This window comes from Capra hircus, chromosome 3 (assembly GCF_001704415.2).
Source record: "Capra hircus breed San Clemente chromosome 3, ASM170441v1, whole genome shotgun sequence".
Taxonomy (NCBI): Eukaryota; Metazoa; Chordata; class Mammalia; order Artiodactyla; family Bovidae; genus Capra; species Capra hircus.
This window is the reverse complement of record NC_030810.1, coordinates 71,083,547-71,095,902: the sequence shown is the minus strand read 5'-3', so window position 1 is coordinate 71,095,902 and position 12,356 is coordinate 71,083,547. Positions and strand designations below refer to the sequence as shown.

The 12,356-nt window shown below is 41.4% G+C and overlaps 1 protein-coding gene across 1 annotated transcript in view; it reads left to right on the top strand.

The window, feature by feature from the left end:
- Positions 1-12,356, top strand: part of ABCA4 (ATP binding cassette subfamily A member 4) — a 138,448-nt gene that overhangs the window by 55,442 nt on the left and 70,650 nt on the right. The window contains exons 13-14 of the mRNA XM_018045782.1: positions 5,412-5,633; positions 7,486-7,690. Of these exons, the coding sequence (XP_017901271.1) occupies positions 5,412-5,633; positions 7,486-7,690 (427 nt within the window). The remainder of the gene's footprint in view (positions 1-5,411; positions 5,634-7,485; positions 7,691-12,356) is intronic.

Below are 12,356 nucleotides of genomic sequence, written 5' to 3'. Positions count from 1 at the left end.
GTGTCCTCAGAATCAAAGGAATCAAAATACATGAGCATCTGACTCGTGCAAAATGTGTAAGCATGCACGACACCTTGTAGGGGCCCTGAGACTTGTTGCTGGTAAGTGGCATTGAAATTTGCCTCCCTAAGAATGGGCATTAGGACTTCAAAGCTTTTAGGACGTGAGGTAAAGAATGTTTATGAAGACTTTCTTGTACAAAGGGGTTTCTCCTTGTGGGAACCAGGACATTGTTCCAGTGATGGCGGAAACAGAGCTTTCCACAACAAAATAGGATTTTCCTTTGAATGACGTTCTCATCTTTCCCCTGTCCTTACTTCCCACCTCAACTATGCAGGAAAGAAGCTGGAAGCTGGGACAATGGAAGGGTTCCATTGTTATTCAAGCTATTAAAACAAAAAAGAAAAGTGGTCATAAGAAAAAGCCAAGGCCAACCACTTTCATCTCTGTCTTAAGTCAATGAGAAATTATATAGCCTAGAAGTTTGAAGGACCTTACTTTGATCTGAGATAAGAAATTGATTTCATTCTTTTGAGATTAACAACCATCTTAAAGGTCTTCCAGCCAAAAGCCACATGTTCAGTCAGGGACTTGCTTTTATTGAGTGGCATGGCATTAAGGATAAGGAGTGCGATTTCCAGGGTAATATGGAGAGTGCTTTCATACAAAATCAGGCCTCTGAGTCTTAATCATGATTTTATTTAGATTTCTTCAAAGTTTGCTTTTAGTTAAAAGCATGGCTCTTTTCCACCTCCTCTGCCATTTGTTTTATTCCATTTTTCAATCTGTTCTGTCAGTGCCCAGCAGGCACGACAGCATGAAGGAAGAAGAAATGGTAGCAATAGGAGGTAAGTGGCACATTTTTTTTTGTATTCAGATCTTACATGCCCATTACAGATATTGCTCTAGAGGAGAAAATGGCAACCCACTCTGTTATTCTTGCCTTGAAAATTCCATGGACAGAGGAGCCTGGTGGAGCATGGGGTCACAAAGAGTTGGACATGACTGAGTATACACATCAGTTTCAGTTCAATCGCTCTGTCGTGTCCAACTGTTTGCGACCCCGTGAATTGCAGCATGCCAGGCCTCCCTGTCCATCACCAACTCCCGGAGTTCACCCAAACTCATGTCCATTGAGTCGGTGATGCCATCCAACCATCTCATCCTCTGTTGTCGCCTTCTCCTCCTGCCTTCAATCTTTCCCAACGTCAGGATCTTTTCAAATGAGTCAACACTTCGCATCAGGTGGCCAAAATATTGGACTTTCAGCTTCAACATCAACCTTCCAATGAACAGCTAGGACTGATCTCATTTAGGATGGACTGGTTAGATCTCCTTGCAGTCCAAGGGACTCTCAAGAGTCTTCTCCAACACCACACTTCAAAAGCATCAATTCTTCTGCACTTAGCTTTCTTTACAGTCCAACTCTCACATCTAAACATGACTCCTGAAAAAACCATAGCCTTGACTAGATGGACCTTTGTTGGCAAAGTAATGTCTCTGCTTTTTAATATGCTCTCTAGTTTGGTCATAACTTTCCTTCCAAGGAGTAAGCATCTTTTAATTTCATGCCTTCAATCACCATCTGCAGTGATTTTGGAGTCCCCCAAAATAAGGTCAGCCACTGTTTCCACTGATTCCCCATCTATTTGCCATGAAGTGATGGGACCGGATGCTATGATCTTAGTTTTCTGAATTGTTGAGCTTTAAGCCAACTTTTCCACTCTCCTTTCATTTTCATCAAGAGGCTTTTTAGTTCCTTTTCACTTTCTGCCATAAGGGTGGTGTCATCTGTATATCTGAGGTTATTGATATTTCTCCTGGCAATCTTGATTCCAACTTGTGCTTCTTCCAACCCAGTGTTTCTCATGATGTACTCTACATAGAAGTTAAATAAGCAGGGTGACAATATACAGCCTTGACGTACTCCTTTTCCTATTTGGAACCAGTCTGTTGTTCCGTGTCCAGTTCTAACTATTGCTTCCTGACCTGCATACAGGTTTCTCAAGAGGCAGGTCAGGTGGTCTGGTATTCCCATCTCTTTCAGAATTTTCCACAGTTTATTGTGATCCACACAGTCAAAGGCTTTGGCATAATCAATAAAGCAGAAGTAGATGTTTTTCTGGAACTCTCTTGCTTTTTTGATGATCCAGCAGATGTTGGCAATTTGATCTCTGGTTCCTCTGGCTTTTCTAAAACCAGCTTGAACATCTGGAAGTTCATGGTTCACATATTGCTAAAGCCTGGCTTGGAGAATTTTGAGAATTACTTTACTAGCATGTGAGATGAGTGCAATTGTGCGGTAGTTTGAGCATTCTTTGGCATTGCCTTTCTTAGGGATTGGAATGAAAACTGACCTTTTCCAGTCCTGTGGCCACTGCTGAGTCTTCCAAATGTGCTGGCATTTTGAGTGCAGCACTTTCACAGCATCATCTTTCAGGATTTGAAATAGCTCAACTGGAATTCCATCACCTCCACTAGCTTTGTTTGTAGTGATGCTTCCTAAGGCCCACTTGACTTCACATTCCAGAATGTCTGGCTCTAGGTCAGTAATCACACCATTGTGATTATCTGGGTCATGAAAATCTATTTTGTATAGTTCCGTGTATTCTTGCCAGAACTTCTTAATATCTTCTGCTCCTGTTAGGTCCATATCATTTCTGTCCTTTATTGAGCCCATCTTTGCATGAAATGTTCCCTTGGTATTTGTGTTTTTCTTGAGGAGGTCTCTAGTCTTTCCCATTCTATTGTTTTCCTCTATTTCTTTGCATTGATCACTGAGGAAGGCTTTCTAGTCTCTCCTTGCTATTCTTTGTAACTCTGCATTCAGATGCTTTTATCTTTCCTTTTCTCCTTTGCTTTTCACTTCTCTTCTTGTCATAGCTATTTATAAGGCCTCCTCAGACAGCCATTTTGCTTTTTGCATTTCTTTTCCATAGGATAATCTTGATCTCTGTCTCCCGTACAATGTCACAAACCTCCGTCCATAGTTCATCAGGCACTCTGTCTATCAGATCTAGTCCCTTAAATCTATTTCTCAATTCCACTGTATAATCATAAGGGATTTGATTTAGGCCATATCTGAATGGTCTAGTGGTTTTCCCCACTACTTCAATTTAAGTCTGAATTTGACAATAAGGAGTTCATGATCTGAGCCACAGTCAGCTCCTGGTCTTGTTTTTGCTGACTGTATAGAGCTTCTCCATCTTTGGCTGCAAAGAATATAATCAATCTGATTTTGATGTTGACCGTCTGGAGATGTCCATGTGTAGAGTCTTCTCTTGTGTTGTTGGAAGAGGGTGTTTGCTATGACCAGTGCATTCTCTTGGCAAAACACTATTAGCCTTTGCCCTGCTTCATTCTGTACTCCAAGGACAAATTTGCCTGTTACTCCAGGTATTTCTTGACTTTCTACTTTTGCATTCCAGTCCCCTAAAATGAAAAGGACATCTTTTTTGGGTGTTAGTTCTAAAAGGTCTTACAGATGTTCATAGAACTGTTCAACTTCAGCTTCTTTAGCATTATTGGTTGGGGCATAGGCTTGGATTACTGTGATATTGAATGGTTTGCTTTGGAAATGAACAGAGATAATTCTGTTTTTTTGAGACTGCATGCAAGTACTGCATTTTGAACTCTTTTGTTGACTCTGATGGCTACTCCATTTCTTCTAAGAGATTCCTGCCCACAGTAGAAGATATAATGGTCATATGAGTTAAATCCACCCATTCCAGTCCATTTTAGTTTGCTGATTCCTAGAATATCGACGTTCACTCTTGCCATCTCCTGTTTGACCACTTCCAATTTGCCTTGACTCATGAACCTAGCATTCCAGGTTCCTATGCAATATTGCTCTTTACAGCATCAGACTTTACTTCTATCACCAGTCACATCCACAACTGGGTGTTGTTTTTGCTTTGGCTCCATCCCTTCATTCTTTCTGGAGTTATTTCCCCACTGATCTCCAGTAGCATACTGGGCACCTACTGACCTGGGGAGTTCATCTTTCAGTGTCCTATCTTTTTCATACTGTTCATGAGGTTCTCAAGGGAAGAATGCTGAAGTGGTTTGCCATTCCCTTCTCCAGTGGACCACATTTTGTCAGTACACACATACACACTCACACACACACACGCACACACACACACACACACACACACACACAGAGATATTGCTACTTGGTTTCTCTTCTCTACTTAGAGAAACCCAGTGCTCTAGGGTACCACTACCAAATAATCAGAACCAATTCAAGAGGTAAAGCAATGTACCTTTATTTTCCCAAGAAAAGAACGGGACAATCTATACATGTTTGGAGTTATGTGCAAAGGGTAAAAATCCTCATAGGAGGCCTATAGCAAAAGAGAAACAAGTAGGCTTGATCAGTTTGATCAATTCATCTGCTGATGTAATTAGATAGCAGCTTACTTATTAAAAATAGCTAGTTTGGTTCTATTTTCTACATAGCCAGTGACTGACCCATTAGTTAACATGAAAGGTGCTGAGTATAGTCCACAGGTTCTATGAAATGTATTTCTATAATATCATGTGCTGCAAGGATTAATCCACTCTCAAGTGATGTGGATTAACTACAGACATTTTCACCAATGTGAGAGGCAAATCTCAGAATATAAGTATAAATGATTAAGTCAGCAGACGAGGTGGTGGTGATTTAGTCTCTAAGTCATGTCCAATTCTTACGACCCCATGGACTATAGCCTGCCAGGTTCCTCTGTCCATGGGATTTTCCAGGAAAGGATACTGGAGTGGGTTGCCATTTCCCAGGACCAAAGCAAAATGTTAAAGCTTGTTGGGTGGTCTCCCACCTCCCTTTTTTGTTCCTCATCAATTCAGTATATCACAGGAACTATTGATGCTCCAAGACCCCCTTTCCAGATCTTCCTCCCTGCTCGAGGCTTCTTCCTCCACTCTTTCCTCTTCCCAAGGATTTCATTACTGAACCAGAACAATTACTCAGTACTGATAGGTAGCTTAATATGTTACCCTCCTAGGAGAAAATGAAGTAATTAGAATTAAAGGACCTCAATATATTGAGTATTAAGTGTGGAAAATTAGACAGTAACAGGGCTTCCCTGGTGGCTCAGATGGTAAAGAATCTGACTGAGATTCAGAAAACTGAGGTTCGATCCCTGGATCAGGAAGATCTCCTGGAGAAGGGAATGGCTACCCACTCCATTATTCTTGTCTGGAGAATTCCACGGACAGAGGGGTGTGGTGGGCTACAGTCCATGGTATCACAAAGAGTCAGATACGACTGAGCGACTAACACACACTGGGCTCATGGGAAAGATCCCTTTGGGGCAGAGGGCTTCTGAACACATGGAGATCACTTCCTAAAGGGGTGGGGCTCCTGGATGTGGGCGGAAATTACTGACTCGTGGCCACTTTGGTTTCAGCATGGAAGGATCCTGCATTACAGCAATCCGTTCGTCCTCTTCCTGTTCCTGTTGGCTTTCTCCATTGCTACGATCATGCAGTGCTTCCTGCTCAGCACCTTCTTCTCCAGGGCCAGTCTGGCAGCAGCCTGTAGTGGTGTCATCTACTTCACCCTCTACCTGCCACACATTCTCTGCTTCGCTTGGCAGGACCGAATTACAGCCGACATGAAGATGGCTGTGGTAAGGGACCCTGGGCTTACACCCAGAACATGATGCATTCCATTTGCAGGGTCTGTAGCAGTCTGAGAGGACTGGCTCGCCCTTTAGGGGGTCCACTTTGCCTTTGGCAGAAACGGACGTTAAGGTTTAAAGGCACAGGTACAAAAGTGGGAGTAGTCTTCATCTTGAGCAACCTAACAGTTCCTCTTCACCAAATCTGCTTGATAAGTCTGCCCTGGGAAGTAACTGAAAATCAGTTCAGCTCATGGGTCCCTTTGTGTGTCCATAAGAGGAGAACAATGGGGCCCATTTCACTCAGTTCTTTTTTTTCCCTTGGAATTGGGAAGATTCATAAGGGAGGGAGGTTCTCCCGTACTATTCTGCCCAGAAAGATGTTCCCATAAATTAAAAGTTTTTGTTTCTCTGTAAAAGAACTTGAATCAGAATAGCTCTAATGTGTCTTTGTCATGTTCTACCAAGGCACTCAGAGAAGGGTGCACAAATGAGCCAGTTGGGCGCTCTTCCCAGGAGAGGTCTCTAGAAATTGACTCTGGATTGCCTGAGAGACCTCTTCACAATGCCCAAACAACATGTTTTTTTTTTCTCTAATTGTTTTCAAATGATCTATGTCTACTCTCTCATTAACCAGACTAAATAGCTTCTAAGCCCTGTAGGATGCAAATTTCTTTGTCCTCCAAAATCTCCCTATCCATGGTTCTTTGTACAATGCAGTTGAGAAAGGACTGTCACCTGCATCTCACTGGGGAAAATTTAAGTTAAACTTGTTCTCATGACTCAAGCTTATTTGGCTCAAGTACTGCCAGGGCATCTGCCTTTTATTTCTCATGTTAAATAAGAATTAATTACTGTCGTTAATGGCACCTAATTTTCTTACGTGATCACAATGGGCAAGAAATTCTTATGACTCTGCCTGTCGGCAGAGCTGGGCTATCTTGGTATACTGTGTAGACAGTTGGTACTTAGAAGCCACAACTAGTTCCTTGCATGTGTGGGTCTACCAGGAAGCTATAGTTCTGGCTGCTCTGTGGACCAGGGCTGGGCTGAGATTTTTTTAATGGTTTTTGTGAAGATATAGCTAGGGAATCCCTTCCTTCTGCAGAGAGACACTCTGAACCCCACCTGTGTCCTGCAAACTAGAGGTTGGCCTCCTAGCAGAGCAAGTGGGAATAGCTCATCCCTCTGTATGTGTGTATATGTTTTCTGCCATGCCAGGGAGCAACTGTGGGGATGTGGCTGGGGGACTTCCTCTTTCGACTTTCTGCATACCACCTATTCAGTTACTTGTGCTCTTCAAGGAGATTCTAAGAAAAAGATTTTCCCTAGTCTGGAAATGAGAAAAGGTGATAGTCATTATAAGCTGAGGATTTGGGGCCTAACATTGCTCAGGAGGTCATGAGACAATATCCTGTCTAGCCTTCTAGTCTGCTCTAAAACACTGATGACTTTATGGACACTTTTATTGGGATTCTCACAAAGCAGCTCAAGTTAGCTTCTTTATTGTGCCAAAAACTGTGAGATTTTATGGAAGAGGTAGGTAGAGGCAGGGAAAGGTAGGAAGATAAGCTTGAGGACCTTTGGTCCTTTGTTGTGTTGTCTTCCCTAGTGCACTACTGTGATCCATTGGACAGGTGAAAAGTGGCCAAGTAGGTATTGGGCAGGGGTCCCTGAGGCCTGAGAAGTATTCCCAGAATTCTCTTCCTGTGGGAAGACTGCCTTAACCCCTCCCTGGAGTGGTCTTAGACCAGAATACATTATAGACCCTCCATTGGCCTTCCTCCCTACCTTGTGGGTTCTGTTGGGTTGGGTTAAAGATCCTCTGCTCATCTTTCATGCCTTCTTTGCCCCACTGCAGAGCCTGCTGTCTCCTGTGGCATTTGGGTTTGGCACTGAGTACCTGGCTCGTTTTGAAGAGCAAGGTGTGGGGCTGCAGTGGAGCAATATTGGGAATAGTCCCATGGAAGGGGATGAATTCAGTTTTCTGATGTCCATGAAGATGATGCTCCTTGATGCTGCTCTGTATGGCTTGCTTGCCTGGTATCTTGACCAGGTGTTTCCAGGTAAGGGTCCTCCTCCATAGGGTAAAGGTAACTATGTTCTTTAGTTACTCTGCCTTTTCACTCTAGTTTAAATCTTAATCAAATAGCCCATGCTTTTGGATTGGAAAAACTAATATTGTTCAAATGGCCATACTTCCCAAAGCAATCTACAGGTTTAATGTGATCCCTATTGAATTACTCCAGTATTCTGGCCTGGAGAATTCCATGGACTGTATAGTCCCATGGGGTCGCAAATAGTCAGACATGACTGGATGACTTTCACTTACTCACTCACTCACTATCAAATTACTCAAGATATTTTTCACAGAACTAGAACAAATAACCCTAAAATTTATATGGAACCATGAAAGACTCGATATTACCAAAGTAATCCTGAGGAAAAAGAACAAAGCTGGAAGCATAACCTCCCAGACTTCAGACAATATTACAAAACTATAGGAATCAAAACAGCATGGTATTGGAGCAAAAACAGACAAATGGATCAATGAAACAAAATAGAGAACCCATAAGTAAGTCCACACACCTACACCCAATTAATCTTTGATAAAGGAGGTAAGGATATACAATAGAGAAAATACAGTCTCTTTAGCAAGTGGTATTGGGAAAGCTGGACAGCTACATGTAAATCAATGAAATTAGAACACACCCTCACACTGTACATAAAAATAAACTCAAAGTGGTTTAAAGACTTAAAATATAAGATGTGATACCATAAAACTCCTAGAAAGGGATATAGGCAAAACACTCTTGAACATAAATTATAGGAATGTTTTCCCAGGTCAGTCTCCCAAGGCAAAAGAAATAAAAGCAAAGATAAACAAATGGAACGTAATCAAACTTCTTAGATTTTGCACAGCAAAAAAGGCATAAAGCAAAAAGACAGTCTGTGGACTGGAAGAAAATGATTGCAAACAACGCATTAGGCAAGGGATTAATTTCCAAAACATACGGACAGCTTACACAACTCAACAGCCAAAAAAAAAAAAAAATCGAAAAATGGGCAGAAGATATTTATTCAAAGAAGAATAGATGTTTATTCAAAGAAGACATACAGATGATCAATGAGCTCATGAAAAGATGTTCAACACTGTTAATTATTAAAGAAATGCAAATCAAAAATATAGTGAGGTACTAGTCAGAATTCAAAAGCAGAGACATTACTTTGCCAACAAAGTCCGTCTAGTCAAGGCTATGGTTTTTCCAGTAGTCATGTATGGATGTGAGAGTTGGACTGTGAAGAAAGCTGAATGTGGAAGAATTGATGCTTTTGAACTGTAATGTTGGAGAAGACTCTTGAGAGTCCCTTGGACTGCAAGGAGATCCAACCAGTCCATTCTAAAGGAGATCAGTCCTGGCTGTTCTTTAGAAGGACTGATGCTAAAGCTGAAACTCCAATACTTTGGCTACCTCATGCAAAGAGTTGACTCACTGGAAAAGACTCTAATGTTGGGAAGGATTGGGGGCAGGAGGAGAAGGGGATGACAGAGGATGAGATGGCTGGATGGCATTACCGACTTGATGGACATGAGTTTGGGTGAACTCCGGGAGTTGGTGATGGACAGGGAGGCCTGGCGTGCTGCAATTCATGGGGTCACAAAGAGTCGGACATGACTGAGCGACTGAACTGAACTGAGTCAGAATGGCCATCATTAATAATCTACAAATAACAAATGCTAGAGAGGGTGTGGAGAAAAGAGAACCCTCCTATACTATGGGTGGGAATGTAAATTGATACAGCCACTATGGAAGGTAGTCTGGAGGTTCCTTAAAAAACTAAAAATAGAGCTGCCATATAATTCATCAATCTCATTCCTGGGCATATAGCCAGAGAAAACTGTAATTTGAAAAGATACATGCACCTGAATATTCAAAGCAGCACTATATATAATAGCCAAGGAATAGAAGCAAACTATATGTCCATTGACAGAGGAATGGATAAAGAATATATATACAATGGAATACTACTGAGCCATAAAAAGAATGAAATAATGCCATTTGCAGTGATGTGGGTGGACCTAGATATTGTCAAACTGAGTGAAGTCAGATACAGAAAGACAAATATCGCATATCACTTATATGTGGAATGTAAAAACATGGTGCAAATGTTTTGTTATTTACAAAAGAGAAATAGACTCACAGACATAGAAAAGAAACTTATAGGGACTTTCCTGATGGTCGAGAACTAAGAATTTGCACTCCCAATGCAGGGGGCCTGGGTTCAATCCCTGGTCTAGGAACCAGATCCCACACGCCACAACTAAAAAAACAGATCCTGCATCCCACATGTTACAATGAAGGCTGAAGATCCTGCATGCCACAACTAAGACCTAGAGCAGCAAAATTAATAAACAAAAATAAATAAATATTTTTAAAAAGAAGAAAAAAGAAAATGAACTTATGGTTACTAAAGGTGATAGCAGGGTGGGGGGTATACATTAGGAGTTTGTGATTAACATATACACAATACTATATATAATGTAGATAAACAACAGAGACCTGTTGTACAGCACAGGGAACTGTATTCAATATCTTATAACAACCTATAATGGGAAAGGATCTAAAAAAAGAATATAAATATAGGTATGGTGTACAGCAGAGTGATTCTACCAAAACTAACACAATACTTTATATCAAGTATACTTCAATTTTTTCAAAATCTGATTCTTTCTGAAGTCTTTCAGCTTGAACTCTCAGAACCCATATTTAAATCTTAAATCCAGGAACCAAAAATCCATCAGTGAGTGCTTGACTCACCTTTAGAAACAGATTCCGAATATGATCCCTTGTCACCACCTCTACACAACGTTCTCAATCCAAGCCTCCTTCTTCCATCATCATCTCTTACAAGTCTCTCCTCCACACTGTGTTCAGAGAGATCCTTTCAGAATCTAGGTCAGGTGGTGTCAATCCTCTGTTCAAATTCTTCGGAAGATGTCAGTGTAAGAAGATGCTGAACTCACCTTCCCTCATAGAGAACTGAGTCTTCAGCTTCATATGGAACCATTTCCTCTTTTAAAAAAACCTAAAGTCTGGCTGAGTGATAACTACACATCAGGCAAAGCAGGTAGGGGAGTCTAAGACACAGCTGCACCATAACCCCCACCCTTGGCACAGTGATCCACAACCAGGAGGGATCTCAGAACCCAACAACCATTTGCTACTTGTATTCATCATAATATTGGAAGTCCTAGCCACAGCAATAAGACAAGAAAAAGAAAAATATCCAAATCAGAAAAGAGGTACATTTATACATAGTAACATTTGTAGATGACATTATTTTATGTATAGAAAACTCTAAAGACCCCATCAAAAAAAAAAAAAACTGTTAGAACTAATTTAAAAATTCAGTAAAATTGTAGGATACAAATTCCATACACAAAAATCTCTGAGCACCAAAGAATTGATGCTTCTGAACTGTGGTGTTGGAGAAGACTCTCATGAGTCTTATACTGCAAGGAGATCAAACCAGTCCATCCTAAAGGAAATCAGTCCTAAATATTCATTAGAAGGGCTGATGCTTAAGCTGAAGCTCCAATACTTTGGCCACCTGATGTGAAGAACTGGTTCACTGGAAAAGACCCTGATGCTGGGAGGGATTGGGAGCAGGAGGAGAAGGGAACAACAGAGGATGAGATGGTTGTATGGTATCACTGACTCAATGGACATGAGTTTGAGCAAGCTCCGGGAGTTGGTGATGGACAGAGAAGCCTGGTGTGCTGCAGTCCATGGGGTTACAAAGAGTTGGACATGACTGAGCAGCTGAACTGAACTGATGAATAACAAGGGCACTTCTATCATTCAGGAAACTCCAAAGGTTTTAAGAGCTCTGTACCAGGAACTGTGGACAAAGATCAAGTATTATTTTGTATTCTACACACACCTCAATATATCTCTTTTGGGGGAAGAGAGAGTCAAGGGACATAATTTAACCTTATAACAGTGGATTCAAAGAAATATCCTTGACTTTCTCAGCCTCCATTTTTTCCATCTCACTGGGCCATGAGAGAGGAATAATAAGTGAAAATTAATTAGATTGAAAATAAAATTTGTGTATATTTCAAGAGCTTTCATTTAGCCAAGCTAAAGCTTTAATATGTTCAGCCACTATGTACTAAGCAGCACCGATGTATTAGGCTCAGTAGCACAGGTACTCAGAAAAGAAGGAGTGGAAAAAACTGACCCAAGCCTGTCCTTGAGGGATTACAGTCTAGTATTGGCCATAAGGCACAGGGTAACTATTAAATAAGCAAAGATAATATTCTCACAAAGTCAACATTTATAGGCAGCAAGCTAAGGGAACTGGACTAGAAACTTCGTAGTTTATTCTTTGAAACTCAAGTGGATCAAGTAGGATGATATGGTTAACATTAGTGGTGTTGGGCTTCCCTGGTGGCTCAATGATGAAGACTACCTGCCAATGTAGGAGATGCAGGTTTGATCCCTGGTCCAGGAAGATCCCACATACCATACAGCAACTAAATCCATGTGCCAAAACTATTGAGCCTTTGCTCTAGAGCCTGGGAACTGAAATTACTGAGCCCACACACTGCAACTACTGAAGGCTGTGTGCTCTGGAGCCTGTGTTTTGCAACAAGAGAAGCCACCACAATGAGAAGCCCATGCACCACAATAGAGAGTGGCCCCCACTCACTGCAGCTAGAGAAAG